We start from the raw sequence: 27,500 nt of genomic DNA, 5'->3' as shown, positions 1-27,500 counted from the left end.
TAACAAGTAACTTGTCCATATATCTTATCTAAAGTTTCAAACAGCTTCAACAGTTTATGATTACTTATTCCTGCGGTACAATGAGGGCAGCCATGTTCTGTCACAGGCTGAGGGGCTGGAGATGCTGTCAGCTTGCCTGTGTGTAAATTCAGTCCCCTCTGCCTCTGAAATCTCTGGCTAGTAACCTCCTCCTGCCCAGACTGAGCTCCCATAATCCCTTGCTACAGTGCCAAGGCACAAAAGGAGCTGTGGGCAAGGCTTGTTTAGTTTATTGGGAATTAGCGTATTAAAACAAAAGTATTTGGCTTGAGGAATGCCCTATAAACAATATGAAAGGAACACAATTATGCAATGAGTAAAAGTTTATCTCGACCACTTTAAATATTTAGTTTCTCTTTTTTTTTTTTCTCCTCTCTTTACTAATTAAACCCAAAAGCTTCTTACAAATCAAAGGATCTAAAACGTGAAAGCAGACCGGCGAGAGATGTGAAGGGAGCTGGTGCGGCGAGTATGTCTGCCCTCAGCCCTCCTTTACACGCCGCTGTTATTAAAACGTCCATGTATCTTCCTGACAGTGCGCACACTGGCCGACTACATTATTCATGTCCAATACACGAGACTGGAGCAGCGCTGATGGCAATCTGTATTCTCCAACATAAAGGTCATCAAGGAATGGAGAGCGCAGATAACAAGAGGGGAGAATGAAAGGCATTAATACACACAGGGAAAATGAAATGCTATTTAGAAGGCATTTCTATAAAGCGATCGCGCCTGATGTGTGAACCGCGCAGGAAATCACCAGAGACGCCTCACATTCTTCTCTACCTGATGGTGGAATTAGCATGAGATCAAAAGTGGCCATCTGCAAAGAATGTATCTGTCGCCGTGCTTAAAAAATCCACGGCGGCCCACAAGGGTAAACCGGCTGTCCTGACGCCGGCATATATATTCTAAGTGACAGATTCCCTCTCTAATGTCATTGCTACTGATTGCAAAAAAAATGTCAAAAAAAGAGAAGGAAAAATGAAAAATGGGGCTATAAAAACTACGAGGCTGTTATTCACATTATTCACAGAAAATGCGTTTTACACTTCTTCAAGTGGGCCTAAAAGCCGAACCTGAAAGACTCGCGTTCAGATGATAATAATAAGTGTACATTAGGGGAAAAGAAAGAAATCCTCGTCTGTGATTGGCTCTTGTCGTAGGATGACCTGTAGGAACATTACACTCAGACTCTCAAGACACAGATAAAAAGTTTTAAAGTCTATGGAAAGTTTTCAGAACTATGAGGGCTGATTGAAAACCAACGACTTCACAGGCTCAGAACTTTTCTCTCTTTCAAAGTAGCGTTCTTCGCGCGGAATAAATTTTTTTACAACGTTGAAGACAGACAAATATCAGTCCACTGTGAATCTTCTGTTTAATGGACAACCGAAGTAACATGTGACATGATGATAGACATGTGTATGTACAGTGCCCAGCACACACAACTATGCTGTGTTCCTTTTTTTCTTTCTCTGCCTGAAAGAGTTAAATATCAGGTATGTAAGTGGCTGACTCAGTCCTGACTCAGACAGGAAGTGACTACAGTGTGACCCTCACTGATAAGAAATTCCCCTTTTTAGTTCTTTTTTTGCTCTCAGATGCCATTTTCTGCTAGGAAAGTGTTTTATAGTTGGAATTTCTCATCAGTGAGGGTCACACTGTAGTCACTTCCTGTCTGAGTCAGGACTGAGTCAGCCACTTGAACACCTGATATTTAACTCTTTAAGGCAGAGAAAGATAAAAAGGAACACAGCCTAGTTATTTGTGTGTTTGGCACTGTACATACCCATGTCTGTCTCATCATGTGACATGTCACTTCGGGTATCCTTTAAATGTGTCCATAAAACTGTATCATGTTAAGTGAATGATCATATTTGCAATCAGACTGTATTGCATGATGTGCCCAATCGATCTTAAACGATTGCATTATCGAGTGTTTCTTCAAAGTAGAACTGTAACAAAAAAAAATCCCCTGGGGTGTACTAAACTTGGGAGGGGAAGTATCTGGATCCTAATGAGGTTTCCCTCGTTCTCCTCACCTTCCGGGATCCAGACCTGGCAGCCCCCCAAAAATCAACAAACAAGCTTGTCAACTGTGGCCCAGGAGCAGTAGCGGCTGAAATACTTACCTTCCCGGCTCCAGCACAGGAGCAGTAGTGGCTGAAATACTTACCTTCCCAGCTCCAGCGCAGGAGCAGTAGTGGCTGAAATACTTACCTTCCCGGCTCCAGCCCAGGAGCAGTAGCGGCTGAAATACTTACCTTCCCAGCTCCAGCCCAGGAGCAGTAGCAGCTGAAATACTTACCTTTCCGGCTCCAGCCCAGGAGCAGTAGCGGCTGAAATACTTACCTTCCCAGCTCCAGCCCAGGAGCAGTAGCAGCTGAAATACTTACCTTTCCGGCTTCAGCGCAGGAGCAGCAGCAGCTGAAATACTTACCTTCCTAGCTCCAGTCCAGGAGCAGTAGTGGCTGAAATACTTACCTTCCCGGCTCCAGTGCAGGAGCAGTAGCAGCTGAAATACTTACCTTCCTAGCTCCAGTCCAGGAGCAGTAGCAGCTGAAATACTTACCTTCCTAGCTCCAGTCCAGGAGCAGTAGTGGCTGAAATACTTACCTTCCCGGCTCCAGTGCAGGAGCAGTAGCGGCTGAAATACTTACCTTCCCGGCTCCAGCCCAGGAGCAGTAGTGGCTGAAATACTTACCTTTCCAGCTCAAGCGCAGGAGCAGTAGCGGCTGAAATACTTACCTTCCTAGCTCCAGTCCAGGAGCAGTAGCAGCTGAAATACTTACCTTCCTAGCTCCAGTCCAGGAGCAGTAGCAGCTGAAATACTTACCTTCCTAGCTCCAGTGCAGGAGCAGTAGCGGCTGAAATACTTACCTTCCCGGCTCCAGTCCAGGAGCAGTAGTGGCTGAAATACTTACCTTCCCGGCTCCAGTCCAGGAGCAGTAGTGGCTGAAATACTTACCTTCCCGGCTCCAGCCCAGGAGACAGTAGTGGCTGAAATACTTACCTTTCCAGCTCAAGCGCAGGAGCAGTAGCGGCTGAAATACTTACCTTCCTAGCTCCAGTCCAGGAGCAGTAGCAGCTGAAATACTTACCTTCCTAGCTCCAGTCCAGGAGCAGTAGCGGCTGAAATACTTACCTTCCCGGCTCCAGCCCAGAAGCAGTAGCGGCTGAAATACTTACCTTCCCGGCTCCAGTCCAGGAGCAGTAGTGGCTGAAATACTTACCTTCCTGGCTCCAGCCCAGAAGCAGTAGCGGCTGAAATACTTACCTTCCCGGCTCCAGTCCAGGAGCAGTAGTGGCTGAAATACTTACCTTTCCAGCTCCAGCCCAGGAGCAGTAGCGGCTGAAATACCTTCCCGGCTCCAGCCCAGGAGCAGTAGCGGCTGAAATACTTACCTTCCTAGCTCCAGCCCAGGAGCAGTAGCAGCTGAAATACTTACCTTCCCGGCTCCAGCGCAGGAGCAGTAGCGGCTGAAATACTTACCTTCCTAGCTCCAGTCCAGGAGCAGTAGCAGCTGAAATACTTTCCTTCCTAGCTCCAGCGCAGGAGCAGTAGCAGCTGAAATACTTACCTTCCCGGCTCCAGCGCAGGAGCAGTAGCGGCTGAAATACTTACCTTCCTAGCTCCAGTCCAGGAGCAGTAGCAGCTGAAATACCTTCCTTCCTAGCTCCAGCGCAGGAGCAGTAGCAGCTGAAATGCTTACCTTCCCGGCTCCAGTGCAGGAGCAGTAGTGGCTGAAATACTTTCCTTCCCGGCTCCAGTGCAGGAGCAGTAGCAGCTGAAATACTTTCCTTCCTAGCTCCAGTCCAGGAGCAGTAGCGGCTGAAATACTTACCTTCCTAGCTCCAGCCCAGGAGCAGTAGCAGCTGAAATACTTACCTTCCCGGCTCCAGTGCAGGAGCAGTAGTGGCTGAAATACTTACCTTCCTGGCTCCGGCCCAGAAGCAGTAGCGGCTGAAATACTTACCTTCCCGCCTCCAGTCCAGGAGCAGTAGTGGCTGAAATACTTACCTTCCTGGCTCCAGCCCAGAAGCAGTAGCGGCTGAAATACTTACCTTCCCGGCTCCAGTGCAGGAGCAGTAGTGGCTGAAATACTTACCTTCCTGGCTCCAGCCCAGAAGCAGTAGCGGCTGAAATACTTACCTTCCCGGCTCCAGTCCAGGAGCAGTAGTGGCTGAAATACTTACCTTCCTGGCTCCAGCCCAGAAGCAGTAGCGGCTGAAATACTTACCTTCCCGGCTCCAGTCCAGGAGCAGTAGTGGCTGAAATACTTACCTTTCCAGCTCCAGCCCAGGAGCAGTAGCGGCTGAAATACCTTCCCGGCTCCAGCCCAGGAGCAGTAGCGGCTGAAATACTTACCTTCCTAGCTCCAGCCCAGGAGCAGTAGCAGCTGAAATACTTACCTTCCTAGCTCCAGTCCAGGAGCAGTAGCAGCTGAAATACTTTCCTTCCTAGCTCCAGCGCAGGAGCAGTAGCAGCTGAAATGCTTACCTTCCCGGCTCCAGTGCAGGAGCAGTAGTGGCTGAAATACTTTCCTTCCCGGCTCCAGTGCAGGAGCAGTAGCGGCTGAAATACTTACCTTCCTAGCTCCAGCCCAGGAGCAGTAGCAGCTGAAATACTTTCCTTCCTAGCTCCAGTGCAGGAGCAGTAGTGGCTGAAATACTTTCCTTCCTAGCTCCAGCGCAGGAGAAGTAGCAGCTGAAATACTTACCTTCCCGGCTCCAGTGCAGGAGCAGTAGTGGCTGAAATACTTTCCTTCCTAGCTCCAGTGCAGGAGCAGTAGTGGCTGAAATACTTTCCTTCCTAGCTCCAGTGCAGGAGCAGTAGTGGCTGAAATACTTTCCTTCCTAGCTCCAGCGCAGGAGCAGTAGCAGCTGAAATACTTACCTTCCCGGCTCCAGCCCAGGAGCAGTAGTGGCTGAAATACTTACCTTCCCGGCTCCAGTGCAGGAGCAGTAGTGGCTGAAATACTTACCTTCCCGACTCCAGCCCAGGAGCAGTAGCAGCTGAAATACTTACCTTCCCAGCTCCAGCCCAGGAGCAGTAGCAGCTGAAATACTTTCCTTCCCGCCTCCAGCCCAGGAGCAGTAGCAGCTGAAATACTTTCCTTCCCGGCTCCAGCGCAGGAGCAGTAGTGGCTGAAATACTTTCCTTCCTAGCTCCAGCGCAGGAGCAGTAGCGGCTGAAATACTTACCTTCCCGGCTCCAGCCCAGGAGCAGTAGCAGCTGAAATACTTACCTTCCCAGCTCCAGCCCAGGAGCAGTAGCAGCTGAAATACTTACCTTCCCAGCTCCAGCCCAGGAGCAGTAGCAGCTGAAATACTTACCTTCCCGCCTCCAGCCCAGGAGCAGTAGCAGCTGAAATACTTACCTTCCCGGCTCCAGCGCAGGAGCAGTAGCAGCTGAAATACTTACCTTCCCGGCTCCAGCACAGGAGCAGTAGCGGCTGAAATACTTACCTTCCTGGCTCCAGCGCAGGAGCAGTAGCAGCTGAAATACTTACCTTCCCGGCTCCAGTGCAGGAGCAGTAGTTGCTGAAATACTTACCTTCCCGGCTCCAGCGCAGGAGCAGTAGTGGCTTTCCGATTGGCTCCTGGAGAAATAGCCGAGCCTAATCCGGTCCGCTCTACTGTGCAGACGCACGTTGCCTGCGCAGTAGAGCTATCCCATCAGGCTTGGCCATTTACATCGCCGTTGTTCAGGGGTTGCATTCAGGGGGATACATTTTAGAATGTAAATCAGGGAGAGGAAAGATTTTACAATTTTCCGATGTTGCCCATTGTTTGCTTCACTGACTAATTAATCTATAAATATTGTAAAAAAAAATAAGCAATTTTTTTTATTTATTATGTTAATTTCACAACAGTTCCTATTTAAAGGATACCCGATCGGACATGTGACATGATGAGATAGACATGGGTATGTACAGTGCCGAGCACACAAATAACTAGGCTTTGTTTTTTTTCTTTCTCTGCCTGAAAGGGTTAACATCAGGTATGCAAGTGACAGTTTCTGTCCGGGTCAGACTATAGCATAACCCTCACTGATAAGGAATTACAGCCATAAAACACTTTCCTGTCAGTAAATGGATTTTGAGAGCAGATAAGAGATAAAATGGGCCAATAATTCATAGATTTGAGCTCTGGCATACTTCAATAAAAGGTGTCATTGAGCAGAGACCATGAAACAGCAAAAACGTAAAACCTAAAAGTTATATATAAAATAAAACTGTGGGATTTCTGAAAAAAAAAATGAGGAGGAGGATAGATGCAATTATTTTTCTCATCATTTTATTTTCACCTCGGATGTCCTCCAAGTCTGATGCCTGAAGGGGACAGCAGGAGACAAATGGACATACACGATAGGACTTTGTTTTCATATGGGCTTGTTAACGCACTTTTTTGGGTTTACAAAACAACGGCTGATTATTGGGAGGCAGCAATGAAAGGGTGTAAGGGCTCTCCCAGCTTACCTGCAATCTGCTGATACTCTGACTTGCTGCTTTCGTTTCTTCCGTTAAGCCCTGGTTGGATTTCTCGGCCAATCCTAATCGCTTAGCCAGAGCTCGGCACTGCAAATAAAGCACAGAGGCGGGATCTCGGTAAAGATACTATGCAACACATTACCGTTACTACGCAACAAGACACCGTTACTACGCAACACGACACCGTTACTACGCAACACGACACCGTTACTACGCAACACGACACCGTTACTACGCAACACGTCACCGTTACTACGCAACACGTCACCGTTACTACGCAACACGTCACCGTTACTATGAGTAATAACATTGAAAATTCATTAACAATAACTACAGCTGATCAATGTATTCATGAAGTCATCAGTGGCTGGACAGTGTACTAATTCTGCCTCTGACACAGGAGAGCAGGGTTCGAATCTCGGCTCTTCCTGTTCAGTAAGCCAGCACCTATTCAGTAGGAGACCTTGGGCAAGATTCCCTCACACTGCTACTGCTTATAGAGCGCACCCTAGTGGCTGCAGCTCTTGCGCTGAATCCGCCAGGAGAAGAGGGCAATATAAATGTTCTGTGTCTTGTCTTCAGAGGGAATAATTCACGGAATCTGGATGAGGGGACCTCATTTGTAAGATATGTACACACTTTAAATTGTTGCCTGGAGTAATCTAGAGCGATTGTTTCAGTCAAGATCAATCTAAATTGTGAACAATGTCTCCCGACCTCACCTCTGGGGAGTCACCTTAGTCAGATCGCTGTTTTATGTTGTCTACTAGGTCTAAGGCAGTGATCTGCAAACTGGGCTCTCCAGCTGGGAAGGAACTACAAGTCACACAATGTGGCTGTCAGACTCCTAAAATGCATTGTGGGACTTGTAGTTCCTTAAAGGACAACTGAAGTGAGAGGTATATGGAGGCTGCCGTATTTATTTCCTGTTAACCTCCTTAGTGGTATGGACGAGCTCAGCTCGTCCATTACCGCCGGAGGGTGCCGCTCAGGCCCTGCTGGGCCAATTTGCTCCAAATACAAAGGTGCACACGCAGCTGGCACTTTGCCAGCCGCGTGTGCTACCTGATCGCTGCCGACTTGCGGCGATCCGCCGTGATCAGCGGCGAAAGAGGGTCCCCCCAGCCGCCCGAGCCCTGCGCAGCCGGACCAATCGGTTTCCGGCCAGCGCTAAGGGCTGGATCGAGGCGGCTGACGTCAGGCCGTCAGCTGACGTCCATGACAACACTCCGCTCGTCGCCATGGCGACGAGGAAAGCGAAACAAGGAAGGCCGCTCATCGCTGCCTTACGCGTCAGGAGCGCCCTCTAGTGGGCTTTCATGCAGCCAACTTTCAGTTGGCTGCATGTAACCGATTTTTTTTTTTTATTAAAAAAAACCCTCCCGCAGCCGCCCTGGCGATCTTAATAGAACGCCAGGGAGGTTAAACAATACCAGTTGCCTGGCAGCCCTGCTAATCTAACTGGCTGCAGCAGCATCTGAGTAACACCAGAAACAGCATGCAGCTAATAGTGTCAGATCTGACAATGTCAGAAACACCTGATCTGCTGCATGCTTGTTCAGGGGCTATGGCTAAAAGTATTTGAGGCAGAGGATCAGCAGGACTGCCAGGAAACTGGGATTGGTTTAAAGGAAATAAATATGGCAGCCTCCATATACTTCTCGCCTCAGTTGTCCTTTAACAGCTGGAGAGCCACGTTTCCAGATTACTGGCGTAGGGGGAACTTCAAAGGAGATTTTCACAGTTCGGTGCCTCTTGCGCATCCTCCTCTCCCCTCTCCATACAGCCATACAAACTTCTTAGCAAGGAGCCCAGCAGAGTGTCTGTACAGCCCTCTGCCGCTTGCTTTTGGTGACAGACTGGGCAGATGTGTACTGAAAGGCTGGAGTCAATGATGCGATTATGTCTCATTTGCAGGTGATTATGATGAACAGCCATTCAGAAACTAGAATAGTACACACCTAAGATAACCCTCGCTCGAAGCATCACTTCCTTCCTGACTGCTGTACAGAGAATGTGCAGCCTGTTCTGTTCTATGGAGAGGTGAGAGGAAGGATATGCAGGAGGGGCTCCGCTGCAAGGACAATAGTCAGGCGTACATTTAAAAAGAACGCAGCAGTAAATTGGGTGGCGGAAATAGTCGCTAGTAGAAGATCGGCAAAATAACCAACATTCTACTATTATGGCCCTTTTACACTCAATGGGCTTGATTCATGAAGATGCGCAATGAGCCGTAGTGCGCCCTATGCACACCTTATATAGCAGAGCGCGCTGCCATGTAAGGAGAGAGCCTTCCTTAGTTACGCGGATTGCTTCCTTAGCACCGCGTGAAACAATAACTGCGGGCGGTCCTGCTTCTGTGAAGTATCGTTACCGCGTTACTTCAAACACGTCCGCCACTGTGTTAATTTACATAATGTAAATACAGTAGTGGTCGTGAGTGAACTATCGGTACTGAGATACTTCACAGAAAAAGGGCCACCTGCAGTTATTGTTACGCGCGTTGCTAAGGAAGCAATCCGCGTAACTAAGGAAGGAACACTCCTTACATGGCAGTGAGCGCACTACTGCTCATTAACCTCTGTACATGTTGGATTGCATGCATGTGTTTGTACCATCTCCAACCCTGTCTGAGCCAAAAATAATTCCAGGTACAACCCCCGTTGTACTTGGCGAAAAAAAAACGTGATTCTGATTCTAGAGGACCGCGTCATGCCGATGGGCGTGAACACGATGGCTCCCCCAGGACCGCCTAACGCTGATCTGCGTAAAGTCCTGGGGGAGTGTTTTGAAGGAGATCGTGCGCGCGCATCTCCGATTGGCTGACAGATCTCCGCTCCGCCTTCAGTCTCCCAGTGGCGATTGCCGCTCGGAGACTGTTAGTCTTTTATTGCTGTACAGCGCTGCGATCGCTGCTGTACTGGGGACGGCCGTGTGGGGGGGGGGGGGGGGAGGGGGGAGAGAACATAAAATTAAATTTAAAAAAAAACTAGAATTTATTAGCAAAATAAACAAAAATATTTATAAAAAAAAAAAAAAAACACAACATCCTGGGAGCGATCCTTGCCCACCAACAGAGAGCTCTGTTGGTGGGCGGAGGGGGGGGGGGGGGGGAGGGGCGTAATCACTTGTGTGCTGAGTTGTGCAGCCCTGCAGAGAGGCCTTAAAGCTGCAGTGGCCCAATTTGTGAAAAATGGCCTGGTCTTTAGAGGGGTTTAAGCCCATAGTTCTTAAGTGGTTAAGCTGCGACGCTTCAGCAGCGCTGCTTGATGAATCAAGCCCAATGTGTTTTAATGGGTGAAATCGCATCGGGAGGAAGAAAGCAGCAAACTCTTCCAGGTCTAAGCTCCATATGATTTGCATTATATTTGAATGCAAGTCACAGTTATTTGCATCTCACTGACCATCTCTACTGATGAGTAGGAAAGACGGTCGATGACGAGCGCATAACTCACGCCTGCACGCGCGTATTGCTGATGGTACGCAGCCTGCGGATGAGCATGTCAGGATGGACGGTGAAATGCCAATAACTCAGAGCTGATGCTAATTTATCCAGCACGGAATTGGCCCAATAAAACGCAGCAGCTGATGAGTAAAGAAATGGAGGCGCTCTGCTCACGTTTCTTTATCCTCCTGTAGCGCTGATAATACTGAGTGCTTTAACCTGTTAGCAGCCAATTTAGTTATAGGCTTGTAAGGGCTCCAGGCCAATTTTAGCACTTTTTTTTATTTCTTTGATATATTTCCTTGTTTCTAATTAGTACTGCTGTAATGTGTATTAATGGCCACTTGTCACTAGGGGGCAGTGTGAGACTACAGAGGACTTCTGCTTCCAGTTTCTCTATTCTCTGCTAGCAGAGAGACATTAAGCATTCCAAGAATTTACAGCACGATGAGTTCTGCTAGCCGAGGTCAAAAGCAGCACACTTCTCTCACACCAGATAACTCTATTGAAGCTGCTAATGGATGATTATTAAAAAGTGACATATTCCCACTGTTCAAAGTTAGAGCACAGCTATAAAGGATGCCTGAACTGAGAGGAATATGGAGGCGGCCATGTTTGTTTCCTTTTAATTACCAATTGCCTGGCTGTCCAGCTGATCTTTCATGCATCAGTAGTGTCTGAATCACACACTTGAAACAAGCATGCAGCTAATGCAGTCACACTTCAGTCAGAGCACCTGATCTGCTGCATGCTTGTTCAGGGGCTATGGCTAAAACCATAAGAGGCAGAGGCTCAGCAGGACAGCCAGGCAATGTGCACTATTTAAAAGGAAATAAATAGATCAGCCTCCGTATTCCTCTCAGTTCAGGTTCCCTTTAATACAGCTACATTTATCAAAATGGGTTCACTTGTGATGTGGGCTTGAAAACTAAGATTAAAGAGCCACATAAACCCTAAAGAGGAGATCAGACGTCTACGACCAACACCGCTGAAAACATAAAATGTGTCAAGCAGACAATTCTTCACCTACCTCTGCATGGAAGTGGACGGACTTGCTGTCTGCCAGCTGCAGCTGCGTTGTGAGTTCTGCGATTCTGGTCATGTAGTGGCTTTTTATCAGCGTCTCCCTGGAGTCCTGATCGGGAACCTGTACATGACAGTGACAGAGTTATTTTTAGAAGCACCAGCCAGTCTAAAAGTGCTGAACTGTCAGTCATTTTCTCTGGCATTATCTGAATCAATGGCTGCCTAACCTGAGCAGCCAGCGAGGTGGTAATGACTGCGGCATAGAGAGACTGTGCAGCCAGCGAGGTGGTAATGACTGCGGCATAGAGAGACTGTGCAGCCAGCGAGGTGGTAATGACTGCAGCATGGAGAGACTGTGCAGCCAGCGAGGTGGTAATGACTGCGGCATAGAGAGACTGTGCAGCCAGCGAGGTGGTAATGACTGCAGCATGGAGAGACTGTGCAGCCAGTGAGGTGGTAATGACTGCGGCAAGGAGAAGTAGTGTGCAGCCAGTGAGGTGGCAATGACTGCAGCATGGAGAGACTGTACAGACAGTGAGGTGGTAATGACTGCGGCATGGAGAGATAGTGCAGCCAGCGAGGTGGCAATGACTGCAGCATGGAGAGACTGTGCAGCCAGTGAGGTGGTAATGACTGCGGCAAGGAGAAGTAGTGTGCAGCCAGTGAGGTGGCAATGACTGCAGCATGGAGAGGCAGTGTGCTGCCAGTGAGGTGGTAATGACTGCAGTATGGAGAGGCAGTGTGCAGCCAGCGAGGTGGTAATGACTGCGGCATGGAGAGGTAGTGTGCAGTCAGCGAGGTGGTAATGACTGCGGCATGGAGAGACTGTGCAGCCAGCGAGGTGGTAATGACTGCGGCATGGAGAGGCTGTGCAGCCAGTGAGGTGGTAATGACTGCGGCAAGGAGAAGTAGTGTGCAGCCAGTGAGGTGGCAATGACTGCAGCATGGAGAGGCAGTGTGCTGCCAGTGAGGTGGTAATGACTGCAGTATGGAGAGGCAGTGTGCAGCCAGCGAGGTGGTAATGACTGCGGCATGGAGAGGTAGTGTGCAGTCAGCGAGGTGGTAATGACTGCGGCATGGAGAGACTGTGCAGCCAGCGAGGTGGTAATGACTGCGGCATGGAGAGGCTGTGCAGCCAGTGAGGTGGTAATGACTGCGGCATGGAGAGACTGTGCAGCCAGTGAGGTGGTAATGACTGCGGCATGGAGAGGCAGTGTGCAGTCAGCGAGGTGGTAATGACTGCGGCATGGAGAGGTAGTGTGCAGTCAGCGAGGTGGTAATGACTGCGGCATGGAGAGGCTGTGCAGCCAGTGAGGTGGTAATGACTGCGGCATGGAGAGGTAGTGTGCAGCCAGTGAGGTGGTAATGACTGCGGCACGGAGAGGTAGTGTGCAGCCAGTGAGGTGGTAATGACTGCAGCATGGAGAGATCGTGTGCAGCCAGCGAGGTGGTAATGACTGCGGCATGGAGAGACTGTGCAGCCAGTGAGGTGGTAATGACTGCGGCACGGAGAGGTAGTGTGCAGCCAGTGAGGTGGTAATGACTGCGGCATGGAGAGGTAGTGTGCAGTCAGCGAGGTGGTAATGACTGCGGCATGGAGAGGCTGTGCAGCCAGTGAGGTGGTAATGACTGCGGCATGGAGAGACTGTGCAGCCAGTGAGGTGGTAATGACTGCGGCATGGAGAGGTAGTGTGCAGCCAGCGAGGTGGTAATGACTGTGGCATGGAGAGGTAGTGTGCAGCCAGTGAGGTGGTAATGACTGCGGCATGGAGAGGCAGTGTGCAGCCAGCGAGGTGGTAATGACTGCAGCATGGAGAGGCAGTGTGCAGCCAGCGAGGTGGTAATGACTGCAGCATGGAGAGGCAGTGTGCAGCCAGCGAGGTGGTAATGACTGCAGCATGGAGAGGCAGTGTGCAGCCAGTGAGGTGGTAATGACTGCGGCATGGAGAGGTAGTGTGCAGTCAGCGAGGTGGTAGTGACTGCAGCATGGAGAGGCTGTGCAGCCAGTGAGGTGGTAATGACTGCGGCATGGAGAGGCAGTGTGCAGCCAGCGAGGTGGTAATGACTGCAGCATGGAGAGGCAGTGTGCAGCCAGCGAGGTGGTAATGACTGCAGCATGGAGAGGCAGTGTGCAGCCAGCGAGGTGGTAATGACTGCAGCATGGAGAGGCAGTGTGCAGCCAGTGAGGTGGTAATGACTGCGGCATGGAGAGGTAGTGTGCAGTCAGCGAGGTGGTAATGACTGCGGCATGGAGAGGCTGTGCAGCCAGTGAGGTGGTAATGACTGCGGCATGGAGAGACTGTGCAGCCAGTGAGGTGGTAATGACTGCGGCATGGAGAGGCAGTGTGCAGCCAGTGAGGTGGTAATGACCGCGGCATGAAGAGGTAAGTGTGCAGTCAGTGAGGTGGAAATGACTCCGGCGTGGAGATATCGTGTGCAGCCAGCGAGGTGGTAATGACTGCGGCATGGAGAGACTGTGCAGCCAGTGAGGTGGTAATGACTGCAGCATGGAGAGACTGTGCAGCCAGTGAGGTGGTAATGACTGCAGCATGGAGAGACTGTGCAGCCAGTGAGGTGGTAATGACTGCGGTATGAAGAGGCAGTGTGCAACTAGCGAGGTGGTAATGACTGCGGCATGGAAAGGTAGTGTGCAGTCAGTGAGGTGGTAATGACTGCGGCATGGAGAGGTAGTGTGCAGCCAGTGAGGTGGTAATGACTGCGGCATGGAGAGACTGTGCAGCCAGTGAGGTGTCAATGACTGCGGCATGGAGAGATAGTGTGCAGCCAGCGAGGTGGTAATGACTGCGGCATGGAGAGACTGTGCAGCCAGTGAGGTGGTAATGACTGCGGCATGGAGAGACTGTGCAGCCAGTGAGGTGTCAATGACTGCGGCATGGAGAGATAGTGTGCAGCTAGCGAGGTAGTAATGACTGCAGCATGGAGAGACTGTGCAGCCAGTGAGGTGGTAATGACTGCAGCATGGAGAGACTGTGCAGCCAGTGAGGTGGTAATGACTGCAGCATGGAGAGACTGTGCAGCCAGTGAGGTGGTAATGACTGCGGCATGGAGAGACTGTGCAGCCAGTGAGGTGGTAATGACTGCAGCATGGAGAGGTAGTGTGCAGCCAGTGAGGTGGTAATGACTGCGGCATGGAGAGACTGTGCAGCCAGTGGGGTGGTAAGGACTGCAGCATGGAGAGACTGTGCAGCCAGTGAGGTGGTAATGACTGCGGCATGGAGAGACTGTGCAGCCAGTGAGGTGGTAATGACTGCAGCATGGAGAGACTGTGCAGCCAGTGAGGTGGTAATGACTGCGGTATGAAGAGGCAGTGTGCAACTAGCGAGGTGGTAATGACTGCGGCATGGAGAGGCAGTGTGCAACTAGCGAGGTGGTAATGACTGCGGCACGGAGAGGTAGTGTGCAGTCAGTGAGGTGGTAATGACTGCGGCATGGAGAGGTAGTGTGCAGTCAGTGAGGTGGTAATGACTGCGGCATGGAGAGGTAGTGTGCAGCCAGCGAGGTGGTAATGACTGCGGCATGGAGAGACTGTGCAGCCAGTGAGGTGGTAATGACTGCGGCATGGAGAGACTGTGCAGCCAGTGAGGTGGTAATGACTGCGGCATGGAGAGACTGTGCAGCCAGTGAGGTGGTAATGACTGCGGCATGGAGAGACTGTGCAGCCAGTGAGGTGGTAATGACTGCAGCATGGAGAGGTAGTGTGCAGCCAGCGAGGTGGTAATGACTGCGGCATGGAGAGACTGTGCAGCCAGCGAGGTGGTAATGACTGCAGCATGGAGAGGTAGTGTGCAGCCAGCGAGGTGGTAATGACTGCAGCATGGAGAGGCAGTGTGCAGCCAGCGAGGTGGTAATGACTGCAGCATGGAGAGGCAGTGTGCAGCCAGTGAGGTGGTAATGACTGCGGCATGGAGAGGTAGTGTGCAGTCAGCGAGGTGGTAATGACTGCGGCATGGAGAGGCTGTGCAGCCAGTGAGGTGGTAATGACTGCGGCATGGAGAGACTGTGCAGCCAGTGAGGTGGTAATGACTAGAGCATGGAGAGGAAGTGTGCAGTCAGCGAGGTGGTAATGACCGCGGCATGGAGAGATCGTGTGCAGCCAGTGAGGTGGTAATGACTGCAGCATGGAGAGGTGGTAGTGACTGCAGCATGGAGAGACTGTGCAGCCAGTGAGGTGGTAATGACTACGGCATGGAGAGGTAGTGTGCAGTCAGTGAGGTGGTAATGACTGCGGCATGGAGAGATCGTGTGCAGCCAGCGAGGTGGTAATGACTGCGGCATGGAGAGACTGTGCAGCCAGCGAGGTGGCAATGACTGCGGCAAGGAGAGGTAATGTGCAGCCATTGAGGTGGTAATGACTGCAGCATGGAGAGACTATGCAGCCAGCGAGGTGGCAATGACTGCAGCATGGAGAGACTGTGCAGCCAGTGAGGTGGTAATGACTGCAGCATGGAGAGACTGTGCAGCCAGCGAGGTGGCAATGACTGCGGCATGGAGAGGTAGTGTGCAGTCAGCGAGGTGGTAATGACTGCAGCATGGAGAGGTAGTGTGCAGCCAGCGAGGTGGTAATGACTGCAGCATGGAGAGGTAGTGTGCAGCCAGCGAGGTGGTAATGACTGCAGCATGGAGAGGCAGTGTGCAGCCAGTGAGGTGGTAATGACTGCGGCATGGAGAGGTAGTGTGCAGTCAGTGAGGTGGTAATGACTGCGGCATGGAGAAGCTGTGCAGCCAGTGAGGTGGTAATGACTGCGGCATGGAGAGACTGTGCAGCCAGTGATAATGACTGCAGCATGGAGAGGCAGTGTGCAGTCAGCGAGGTGGTAATGACCGCGGCATGAAGAGGTAAGTGTGCAGTCAGTGAGGTGGAAATGACTGCGGCGTGGAGATATCGTGTGCAGCCAGCGAGGTGGTAATGACTGCGGCATGGAGAGACTGTGCAGCCAGTGAGGTGGTAATGACTGCAGCATGGAGAGGCAGTGTGCAGCCAGCGAGGTGGTAATGACTGCAGCATGGAGAGGCAGTGTGCAGCCAGCGAGGTGGTAATGACTGCAGCATGGAGAGGCAGTGTGCAGCCAGTGAGGTGGTAATGACTGCGGCACGGAGAGGCAGTGTGCAGCCAGTGAGGTGGTAATGACTGCGGCACGGAGAGGTAGTGTGCAGCCAGTGAGGTTGCGGCACGGAGAGGTAGTGTGCAGCCAGTGAGGTGGTAATGACTGCGGCACGGAGAGGTAGTGTGCAGCCAGTGAGGTGGTAATGACTGCGGCACGGAGAGGTAGTGTGCAGTCAGTGAGGTGGTAATGACTGCGGCATGGAGAGGTAGTGTGCAGTCAGTGAGGTGGTAATGACTGCGGCATGGAGAGGTAGTGTGCAGCCAGCGAGGTGGTAATGACTGCGGCATGGAGAGACTGTGCAGCCAGTGAGGTGGTAATGACTGCGGCATGGAGAGACTGTGCAGCCAGTGAGGTGGTAATGACTGCGGCATGGAGAGACTGTGCAGCCAGTGAGGTGGTAATGACTGCGGCATGGAGAGACTGTGCAGCCAGTGAGGTGGTAATGACTGCAGCATGGAGAGGTAGTGTGCAGCCAGCGAGGTGGTAATGACTGCGGCATGGAGAGACTGTGCAGCCAGCGAGGTGGTAATGACTGCAGCATGGAGAGGTAGTGTGCAGCCAGCGAGGTGGTAATGACTGCAGCATGGAGAGGCAGTGTGCAGCCAGCGAGGTGGTAATGACTGCAGCATGGAGAGGCAGTGTGCAGCCAGTGAGGTGGTAATGACTGCGGCATGGAGAGGCTGTGCAGCCAGTGAGGTGGTAATGACTGCGGCATGGAGAGACTGTGCAGCCAGTGAGGTGGTAATGACTAGAGCATGGAGAGGAAGTGTGCAGTCAGCGAGGTGGTAATGACCGCGGCATGGAGAGATCGTGTGCAGCCAGTGAGGTGGTAATGACTGCAGCATGGAGAGGTGGTAGTGACTGCAGCATGGAGAGACTGTGCAGCCAGTGAGGTGGTAATGACTACGGCATGGAGAGGTAGTGTGCAGTCAGTGAGGTGGTAATGACTGCGGCATGGAGAGATCGTGTGCAGCCAGCGAGGTGGTAATGACTGCGGCATGGAGAGACTGTGCAGCCAGCGAGGTGGCAATGACTGCGGCAAGGAGAGGTAATGTGCAGCCATTGAGGTGGTAATGACTGCAGCATGGAGAGACTATGCAGCCAGCGAGGTGGCAATGACTGCAGCATGGAGAGACTGTGCAGCCAGTGAGGTGGTAATGACTGCAGCATGGAGAGACTGTGCAGCCAGCGAGGTGGCAATGACTGCGGCATGGAGAGGTAGTGTGCAGTCAGCGAGGTGGTAATGACTGCAGCATGGAGAGGTAGTGTGCAGCCAGCGAGGTGGTAATGACTGCAGCATGGAGAGGTAGTGTGCAGCCAGCGAGGTGGTAATGACTGCAGCATGGAGAGGCAGTGTGCAGCCAGTGAGGTGGTAATGACTGCGGCATGGAGAGGTAGTGTGCAGTCAGTGAGGTGGTAATGACTGCGGCATGGAGAAGCTGTGCAGCCAGTGAGGTGGTAATGACTGCGGCATGGAGAGACTGTGCAGCCAGTGATAATGACTGCAGCATGGAGAGGCAGTGTGCAGTCAGCGAGGTGGTAATGACCGCGGCATGAAGAGGTAAGTGTGCAGTCAGTGAGGTGGAAATGACTGCGGCGTGGAGATATCGTGTGCAGCCAGCGAGGTGGTAATGACTGCGGCATGGAGAGACTGTGCAGCCAGTGAGGTGGTAATGACTGCAGCATGGAGAGGCAGTGTGCAGCCAGCGAGGTGGTAATGACTGCAGCATGGAGAGGCAGTGTGCAGCCAGCGAGGTGGTAATGACTGCAGCATGGAGAGGCAGTGTGCAGCCAGTGAGGTGGTAATGACTGCGGCACGGAGAGGCAGTGTGCAGCCAGTGAGGTGGTAATGACTGCGGCACGGAGAGGTAGTGTGCAGCCAGTGAGGTTGCGGCACGGAGAGGTAGTGTGCAGCCAGTGAGGTGGTAATGACTGCGGCACGGAGAGGTAGTGTGCAGCCAGTGAGGTGGTAATGACTGCGGCATGGAGAGGATTGCTGCCCTTTTATACACTGAAGAGAATTCTTTAGAGTAAGAACACAGGCAGAAGTAAAACCTAGACAACATTTTCTAGCTGTTCCCCATTGCACTGCTATAAATGTATGTCACTTCCTGTATGCATCTTCCTGTGTACATGTATGTCATTTCCTGTGTACATGTATGTCACTTCCTGTATACCATACCTGGGTGTTCTCAGTGCTTGTGGTTAACATGCCGATCTGTAAAGAAAATAAGCAGTAATATTACATGAAGCGACACTCTCATACACATTCATTAGGAACTATTACACAAATAAACAATATATGAACAACATTCTGAGAAAACTTATAACGACCAGAGGGGGAGTCTTGTGTAACTCTCCCTCTGAGCTCAGTGTGCAGCCAACTTCCACTGCATAGCCCCCCCACCCCCATAGCCACACAGAGAAACTAGCTGTGGTGCTTCCACACTCTATCCGGAGTTGGAATGTCATGGTGATTTGCGGCATGGGGGCGGGGCTACAGACTGGAAGTCGGTAAACATGGGGTTCAGAAGGCGAGTTACATAAAATAATACATACAAGAAATTCAGAAACACCTGATCTGCTGCATGCTTGTTCAGGGGCTATGGCTAAAAGTATTAGAAGCAGAGGATCAACATGCAACTGGTATTGTTTAAAAGGAAATAAATATGGCAGCCTCCAAATACCGCTTAGTTCAGTTGCCCTTAAAGGTACAGTGTTATAGAAAACGTGTAATGACCCTGGATAACAGCACAAAAAGCATCTAAACTTTATCTTCTGTGAGGACTTCATATCAGAATAGACAGGAATTCTAAGGCCGGATCCACACGATTAGCGCTTTGAGATTGATTAGCGCTTTTTCAAAATTTCTCCCATTCACTTTTATTCAAATTGCGGTAAAAATATATTGTGATTTTTCGCATACGCGATCACAATGATTTTAATGAAAGTGAATGGGAGAAATGTTTAGAAATCGCTCAGAAAGCGCTGATCAATCACAAAGAGCTGAGAAAAGCGCTTATAGCGTGGATCCGGCCTTAAAGTTTATGCTGCTGAAGTCATGTGAATATAAAAGTATAAGTAATGGAATCTGAGCTCCAGAGCCTCCCCTACTGGTCAATGAAGTTACTGAATACAGAGGGTAAAACAGAGATGCCTGGGTGGTGGAGGGGGAGGAGCCAAAGTTGATGCCTACAAGCTGAAATTTACATAGTAGTACATGTAAATGAGATGACAGCTAGTGCTGGAAGTATAGCACTACCCTGACAGTCTTATCTGCCAATACATTATTTTCCCTTACTATAGTGGGTGTGGCCTCATGGCCTGGTTCCCTCCCCCCAGCTACTGACCAGTGAGGAGCTCGGAGCTCATTGCTGCTGCTTAGAGCCAGCCATCTCCCTCCAGCAGCCCTTTCTCCCATAGACTAATGTACAGTACTAATGAATGGATCCTGCCAGCAATGACCTGGTACACACTTACAATAATAATTGGCCAATCACTGACTCATTCCCCCCCCCCTCTGTGTAGTATGAGGGCTTACCAACACAATCTGTTCATAGCATATTATATTCTAGTATATTCAGGGTTGCCACCTCATCCCTTTAAATACTGGCACATATGAATTATACAGGTTCTGGGGCTACTCACACATAATCAGTGCCTAAACTGCATCTCACTAGCCACAAAGCATGTAGAATTCATATGTGCCGGATTTTAAAGGATTGAGGTGGGGACGCTAAGTATATTATAGTACAATACCTGTTGATCCTCATACTACATGGAGGAAGTAAATTGTTTAACGATTGGCCAACCATAATTGAATGTGTGTAGCATGCATTACTGCCCCCCCCCCCCCATCCCACCTGCGCTGCAGTCATGTAAACACACTGGTCTGTATGGGAATCCTCACCAGGCTGGCAGTCTTGGTTTGGAAGGCATTGTCCTTGGAGTGTAGCAAGGCATTCTCCTGTGGCTGCTCCCCGTCCTGCAGCTTGTCCGGGGTCCTCAGGATCTCCGCTATCCTCAGAGTCTCCTTCTCCAGCTTTATCTTGGCCAGCTGAGCCTCCAGCATCCAGTGCTCCTTCTCCTGCTCCAGCTTCCCGATCTTCTCCAGACTCTGCTGCACCTGTCCATGACGAGACAAGACTGCGTCATGCCTTTACCAGGGCAATCAGAGAGCTGCTCCTCCCATTCACACTGCAACCAATGAGAGAGCTGCTCCTCCCACTCACACACTGCATTATGTAACCAATGCGAAAGCTGCTCTTCCCATTTACACTGCAACCAATGAGAAAGCTGCTTCTCCCATTTACACTGCAACCAAGGAGAAAGTTGCTCCTCCCATTCACACTGCATGATGCAACCAATGAGAGAGCGTCTTTCATGCACACAGCATCTCACACACGTCACATGACTGGACATATATCTCACACATGTCACGTGACACGGGCCTAAGAAACATGAACTGTGTTACAAGGCCCCAGTGCTGCAGAGACATCTAGCAATAGGGCAGAATAGGGAGACATATGGGTACACTGCCTTACCTGCTGGGCCAGACCTTCTCTGCTCTCTGTGGAGCTCAGCAGCACTCTGCGGTTCACCAACGCCTCCTCATAAGGCACAGAATCTGGGCGGGGCTGCAACACAGAGACAGCCAATCAAATTACATGCCGTCATAAAACATTATGTTCCATGCCTCCCTGTGACCCTGCATACGTAATCCCCTTTTAAGCCCCGTACACATCGGGGGATTTCTGTCGTACGACAGGCATCGGTAGTCAACCCCTTGGGCGACAGTGCTGTGCCGACGCTGTACAGATGTGCCACTAGCCATTAGGCTAACGACGTGCTTGTTGCACATTGCTGCTGTTCCAGCATAGAGCACTGCTGCCCCATAGAGGTTGATGCCGTAATCAGCATCGTGCACACCTGAATCATGTAATCCTGGAAAGAAACTCTAGGGGGAAGCAGAGCTATACACTGGAAAGGCAGACCATCTTTCTCACGCCCACTGCCCTCTTCTGCTGACTCTCAGGATGGAAGAGCAGAGTGTGGGTCCCGCCCCCTCTTCATTAGTATTTCACTGCTCTGCTGTCTGGCCCCGCATCCTGCATGTGCTAGTAGAGCCAGCTAGCAGTGGTGCACATGGCTAAAAGGGCGGGGGGAGAAGACTGTAGGTACTGATGGAAAAAAATGTATTTTCTTGGTTGAATGGTAGATGGCCAGCTTAAAGCACAACTGAGCCGAGGCAATGCAAGCCAAGGGAAGCACAGAGGTGAGTTCATGCTGGATCCACAAACCTCTGTGCGTCTTCTATTCCTCTCCCCGTCTTCACAGTCCCAGTAGTCACTCCTTAACATTCTTTTACATTAAAGTAAAAATTTCACAGGAAGAGGGAGGCTTGCTGTGATGTTCCCTCCCATTCCCTCCTCTTACCCACCTCTTAAAGTGGATCCGAGATAAAAACTTTTACTCATTGCATAATTCTGTTCCTTTCATATTGTTTATAGGGCATTCCTCAAGCCAAATACTTTTTTGTTTTAATACTCTAATTCCCTATAAACTAAACAAGCCTTGCCCACAGCTTCAGAGTGCCTTAAAGAGAACCCGAGGTGGGTTTGAAGAATTGAAGATTATTATCTGCATACAAAGGCTGGATCTGCCTATACACCCCAGCCACTGTTGCTATCCCAAACCCCCCTAAGGTCCCCCTGCACTCTGCAATCCCTCATAAATCACAGCCACGCTGCTGACAAACAGCTTGTCAGAGCTGGCTGTGTTTAGCTCTATAGTGTCAGTCTGCTGCTCTCCCCGCCTCCTGCAGAACTCCAGTCCCTGCCTGCATCCCTTCCCTCCCTGCTGATTGGAGGGAAGGGACGGGGGCAGGGACCGGAGCTATGCAGGAGGCGGGGGAGCAGCTGAGACTGACACTACAGATGTAAATACAGCCTGCACAACGAGGCTGTGATTTATGAGGGATTGCAGAGTGCAGGGGGACCTTAGGGGGGTTTGGGATAGCAACAGAGGCTGGGCTGTATAGGCAGATCCAGCCTCTGTATGCAGATAACATTCTTTAAAACACACCTCGGGTTCTCTTTAACATTTTCAGACAGTAGCAAGGGCTTATGGGAGCTCAGTCTGGGCAGGAGGAGGAAGAGGTTACTAGCCATTGATTTCAGAGGCAGAGGGGAGGAGGAAGGAGAAGAGGGGACTGAATTTACACACAGGCAAGCTGATCGCATCTCCAGCCCTTAGCCTGTGACAATGTGACAAACAGAACATGGCTGCCCTCATTGTATCACAGGAATAAATAATCATAAACTTTTTAAACTATTTGCAGCCTGATATGCTGTGTAAACTAAACTTTAGATAAGATATACAGACAAGTTACTAGTTATAGTTAGTTTTCATCTCGGATCCGCTTTAAAGGAACACTGTAGGGGGGGTCAGGGGAAAATGAGTTGAACTTACCTGGTGCTTCTTAGGGCTCGTTTCCACTAGCGCGGTGCGAATCGCTGGGATTCCACCGCTGACGAAATCGCATGCAGATGCGATTCCGCGTGCGTTTTTTGCCGCGATTTCGCATAGGCAGGTTATATGCGAATTTAACCATGTCACTGTCTGGTTCAAGTTACATTCGTTTTCATGCGAATTTGCACGTGAAATCGTGGCAAAAAACGCATGTGCGTTTTCCCTATCAAATACATAGCCTGCGAATCGCCTGCATTCCAGACGCAGGCGAATTCTGCAGGCTCTACTGTGCAGAAAAATACTGCACAGAAAAACGCAAGAAAAAACTGACAAGTGGAAACCGGGCCATCCACTTGTATTGGTTATGCGAATCCGCATGCAGAGAACTCATGCGGATTCGCTCTAGTGGAAACGTGCCCTTAATGGTCCCCCGCAGACATCCTGTGCCCGCGCAGCCACTAACCGATGCTCCGGCCCCGCCTCCAGTTCACTTCCGGAATTTCCGACTTCAAAGTCGAAAAACCACTGCGCCTGCACAGCTGTGTCCTCACTACCACTGATGTCACCAGGAGCGTACTGCGCAGGCACAGACCATACTGGGCCTGCACAGTACGCTCCTGGTGATGTCAGGAAGAGCGAGACACGGCCACGGGGGCGCAGTGGTTTTTCGACTTTAAAGTCAGAAATTCCAGAAGGGAACCGGAGGTTCGGCCGGAACATCGGTGACTGGCTGCGCGGGCCCCGGGTAAGCTCAACTCATTTTCCCCCCGACCCCCTACAGTACTGGGAGTGAATGGGGCGGGGCAGAAGGAATGAGAGGTGATAGGAGGGGACATTACAGTAAACCCACCTCTTCCTGTCTAAAAAAATCTGACTTAAGCCAAACATTTTCATTTTTAAGGCATGATTAGGAGGATCCTGGGTAATAAGGAGAACGCACAGAGGTATGTGAACCCAGTATGAACTCACCTCTGATTACTTTAGTATCTTTACCTCCGGTCAGGTGTCCTTTAAGATAGCAGCTAAGATGCCATCAAACAGGAACTAGTCTGCGACAACCAGGAAGTTTTCTTGCGCCCATTAGACAAACTCCTCACATTTCCGCGACTGTCTCCACATTAATCATTGACTTTTTCACACAAGTGCGGGATAAAATCACCGGAGCCTGGGAGAAGAGTAGCAGTTCTGTGCAGAGATAATGACATTACGGCGAGTTAAACTGCGCTTTAATAACGTGTTGCAGTGTCTGAACCCCGCATAATATCTCCGCGCCCGCGAAGCGGGAGGGGAGGAGAGAGCGCGGCATCTGGATGGCGACAGAATTTCAAGACAATGAATTTATTTATTGTCAAGTTAATTGGAAGTACAGACATAATTAGCCCGCCTAGTACTCTTATTTTCCATAATAATACAGGCTATAACTCAAAGTAGGCAACGGGGAGAATCGCTAGAAAGAAAGTGCAATAAAGAGATGAAAAGCAAATTAGTTGAGGGATCAGGTGTGAAACGGAGGACGGGGGAGGGGAAAGGTTGGGCAGAGGACATTAAAAAAGTGGAATTCTAATTCTTAAAAACTCCAGACAAGGATACAAAGTACAGCGATCTGCAAGACCTAAAAATGGTCTCCACAGTGATTTGCATGCCTACCCATCCCCCCCCCCCCCCCCCCCATACAAAGGTGAATAGAGCAAGATATGTCGAACCCTAAGAAGTCCAAATACCCTTTTATCAACCAGAAAAATAGCGGTCCAACTCGTCATCACAGCAAACAGGGCGTCGCTAAAGCTGCATACAGCCACACCCCACTCTCTGAGCACATTGTTTTCCTCATCCCGCGCCTGCCAGAAGCTGCTCTGTCCTGCACCATGAGACATCCCTCCTCCCCTCTATAGCAACAGACGCACTGCTAGCCTCTAGGCTATCGATGGGTCTGTACAGCAGACACACTGCTAGCTTCTAGGCCATCGATGGGTCTGTATAGCACACTGCTGCAGGTGCATATCTGGGTAATATAGCGCCTATGGCAAATACTGAAACTGCACTCCATATACATTTGCTCCCCATATCCAACTGCACCCCAACTGTATCCCTCCAGTATGAAAATCCAGAGGTGTACACCCTAGTATAGGTAGCCAGAGGTGTCCCCCGTATATGTAGTGAGAATTTTGCCCCCAGTATAGGTCCCCTGAGTTAGTCACCCAGTATAAGCAGCCAGATAGCCAGAGGTCGCCCCCTAGTATAGGTAGCCAGAAGTAGCCCTCCCAGTTAGGTAGTCAACCAGTTTTGATTGCCCACCCAGCATAGGTAATGAGGCGAGACACCCCCCCCCCCACCACCCTATATAAGTAGCCTCCCCCAGTGTAAGTTGTTAAGAGTTAGCCCCCCAGGTATAAGTAAGGGAGGAGGGGGCAGTCATGGCGCCCATTGTGGCGTGGCACCCATGGCACGATCCATGCCTGCACCCCTCTAGATACGCCTCTGCACTGCTAGCCTCTAGGCCATCGATGGGTCTGTACAGCACTCGGCCCCAAACTATTGCCCGAGGTCATGAGTCCCAAACCCTGCAGGTGACATTCCTTGTACGTGTGTATGACGCCTTATAAAGAAAAGCAATACACATGGGCAGCACGGTGGCGTAGTGGTTAGTGCTCTTGCCTTTCAGCGGTGGGTTCCCGTTTCGAATGTTAGCCAGGGCACTATCTGCACAGAATTTGTATGTTCTCCCCGTGTCTGTGTGGGTATCCTCCGGGCATCTGTCTATGTCATGGACATATGACTATGGCAGGGATTACATAATAGTAGGAAGTCTGGGTTAATGTGCCCATGTATACAGCCACCATTATCCTGGGATAACGTTTAGCAGAGGCGAGTGTCTCAGCGCTCCGTCATCCTGGGCAATTATCTTTCATCAGAGAGCCCACAGACAGACAGACAGATCTTCATTATCGAAGATGAGGAGAATATGACACAGACACTCGCTCTAAAAATAAAACCGTCTCGTGTTTCCACAATTAATGGCAGCACGGATTTAAGGTATGCGGGGCGCTCCAGGCAGACTCTGCCCATTTATAACACAAGTCTTTAAATATCACAACTCTCCGAAAACACCCGAAGCCGACACTCCGCTGACACGGCAACTAATTAATGCTGCAGACCAGACTCGTTCAGCGCAAAACTCCAGCAGCATCGGCTCCGCCTCTAAATATTTAATGAAGATCTGTGCGTCTGACGAGACGCGGCCCCTTCTCTGGTCAGGAAATCAGGAAGGTTATAGAGCAGAATGGAAGCAGCTCGGCTATACAAACCATCCTCAGAGCTCTCATGTAGTGGGCGGCTCTCTGCTTGTACCGGAGCATCATCGCCGCAGAGACGGGTTTGGTGAAGCCTTGGCCGCCTTTCGGTCCGTAACTTAACGATGACATGAAGAAATCCAAGTTGTTGCTGAAGAATGTGGCCATCTGCAAGAAGGGAAAACGTCTGTATGACAAAGTCTGCTGCAATAATGATTATGTGCATTAAATTGTACCTCCGGAAACAAGGACAAAGCTGTCAGGATGGTGTGTCTTAAAGGACTCACGAGACTAAAAAAGAATTGTAGTTTTGCTTATCTGTGGCTTCTTCCAGCCTCTAGAAGTCATTGGGGTCCCTCGGTGCAGCTCTGCTCCTCTCTGGGGTCTTACTGGTAGTCTAAGTATTTACTGCGCATGCATGGGCAGTAGGCTCCCGGTGACATGGGTGTGTTCTCGCGGGGTATGGGAGCATGCCTGCACATGTGCAGAACACCCGATGCATCAGGGTCAGCAATCCTCACAGGCCGCCAATGGGACCCCAGAGAGGACCTGAGCTGTGCAGAGGGATCCAAATGACTTCTAGGAGCTGGAAAAAGCCCCAGGTAAGTCAAATTATATTTCTTTTTTGGCCTCAGGAGTCCTTTAAGTAAAAATCAAGGGCGGGAGTTGTGGTCTCAGGCTTAAATATTTACCTGATCCGCAGTCCCGCCCAGGTTTCCAAATCTGCCGAAACTCTTTGGAAACCTCCTACTGCGTTGCTACAGCCTATCCCAATCACCTCATTAGGCTTTGGCTGCCGTGCAAGGGGCGGGCTGCAGCAACACAGGACGGGCGTGGCTAGAGCCATGGCAAAATTTTTAAAAAGAACTTGCCGTGGCTGCAATATGAAGGAGGCGGAGCTATCATCTATCAGGACAGGTAAGAATTTAACCACGATACCCCTCAATCCTCTATCATTCAAGACAGAGCCAGTCATGACTTTTCCCAATAAATCTAAGGCGCTTGTGCATGGAGGAAAAACGTGTAGGAGCGGCCTTGTTCTACTGGTCACAAGCAGACCATACTCGCACATGCCCATTTGGGAGGAGCTAGTACCTAGATGGGGGCGTGGCCAGGAGAAGAACACAACAAAACCTTACATGGACCCTGCGCTGGATTGGTGGGCTGGACTATCCAGAAGCTTCCTACTACTGAAGTAAATGTCTTATTTTTAATTTTAAATTACAATTCTGAGATGCTTAAAAGCGGACCTGAACTCAGAACTTCCTCTTTGCTCTTAAAGATAAGCAACAGCATTACAACGTTTACAAAAAACATTTGCTGCAGCTGAGAAAAATCCTGCAATAAGTCTGCAGTGTGTCTACTTCCTGATTTCATGGAAGCAGACATAGGGTTAACATCCTGCAATTACTAATTAGCTCTCTGCCCAGGCAGTTAACACAGCTGAAGGATCAAATAACAACTTGGGATTAGTCACAGATGAGGGGAAATTAGGCAGACGAAACTCTAATGTGCTCTGTGCAAAAGTTCAGGTCCACTTTAAGAAGAACAAGAAGTAGAATTTAATAAACAGGAGGTAAGAATGCAATAAAAGAAAAGATATCAG

At 50.3% G+C, this 27,500-nt stretch overlaps 1 protein-coding gene across 1 annotated transcript in view; it reads right to left on the bottom strand.

Moving 5' to 3' along the window:
• PPP1R21 (protein phosphatase 1 regulatory subunit 21) overlaps nucleotides 1–27,500 on the bottom strand; it is a 96,737-nt gene that overhangs the window by 7,278 nt on the left and 61,959 nt on the right. Inside the window, 6 exon segments of the mRNA XM_068233469.1 lie at nucleotides 6,525–6,623; nucleotides 11,012–11,128; nucleotides 18,316–18,351; nucleotides 20,044–20,259; nucleotides 20,678–20,770; nucleotides 25,910–26,062. Coding sequence (XP_068089570.1) covers nucleotides 6,525–6,623; nucleotides 11,012–11,128; nucleotides 18,316–18,351; nucleotides 20,044–20,259; nucleotides 20,678–20,770; nucleotides 25,910–26,062 — 714 coding nt within the window.

Source organism: Hyperolius riggenbachi, chromosome 4, assembly GCF_040937935.1.
Source record: "Hyperolius riggenbachi isolate aHypRig1 chromosome 4, aHypRig1.pri, whole genome shotgun sequence".
NCBI lineage: Eukaryota > Metazoa > Chordata > Amphibia > Anura > Hyperoliidae > Hyperolius > Hyperolius riggenbachi.
Note: the sequence above shows the minus strand (reverse complement) of the source record. Positions and strands in the feature narration are given on the sequence as shown.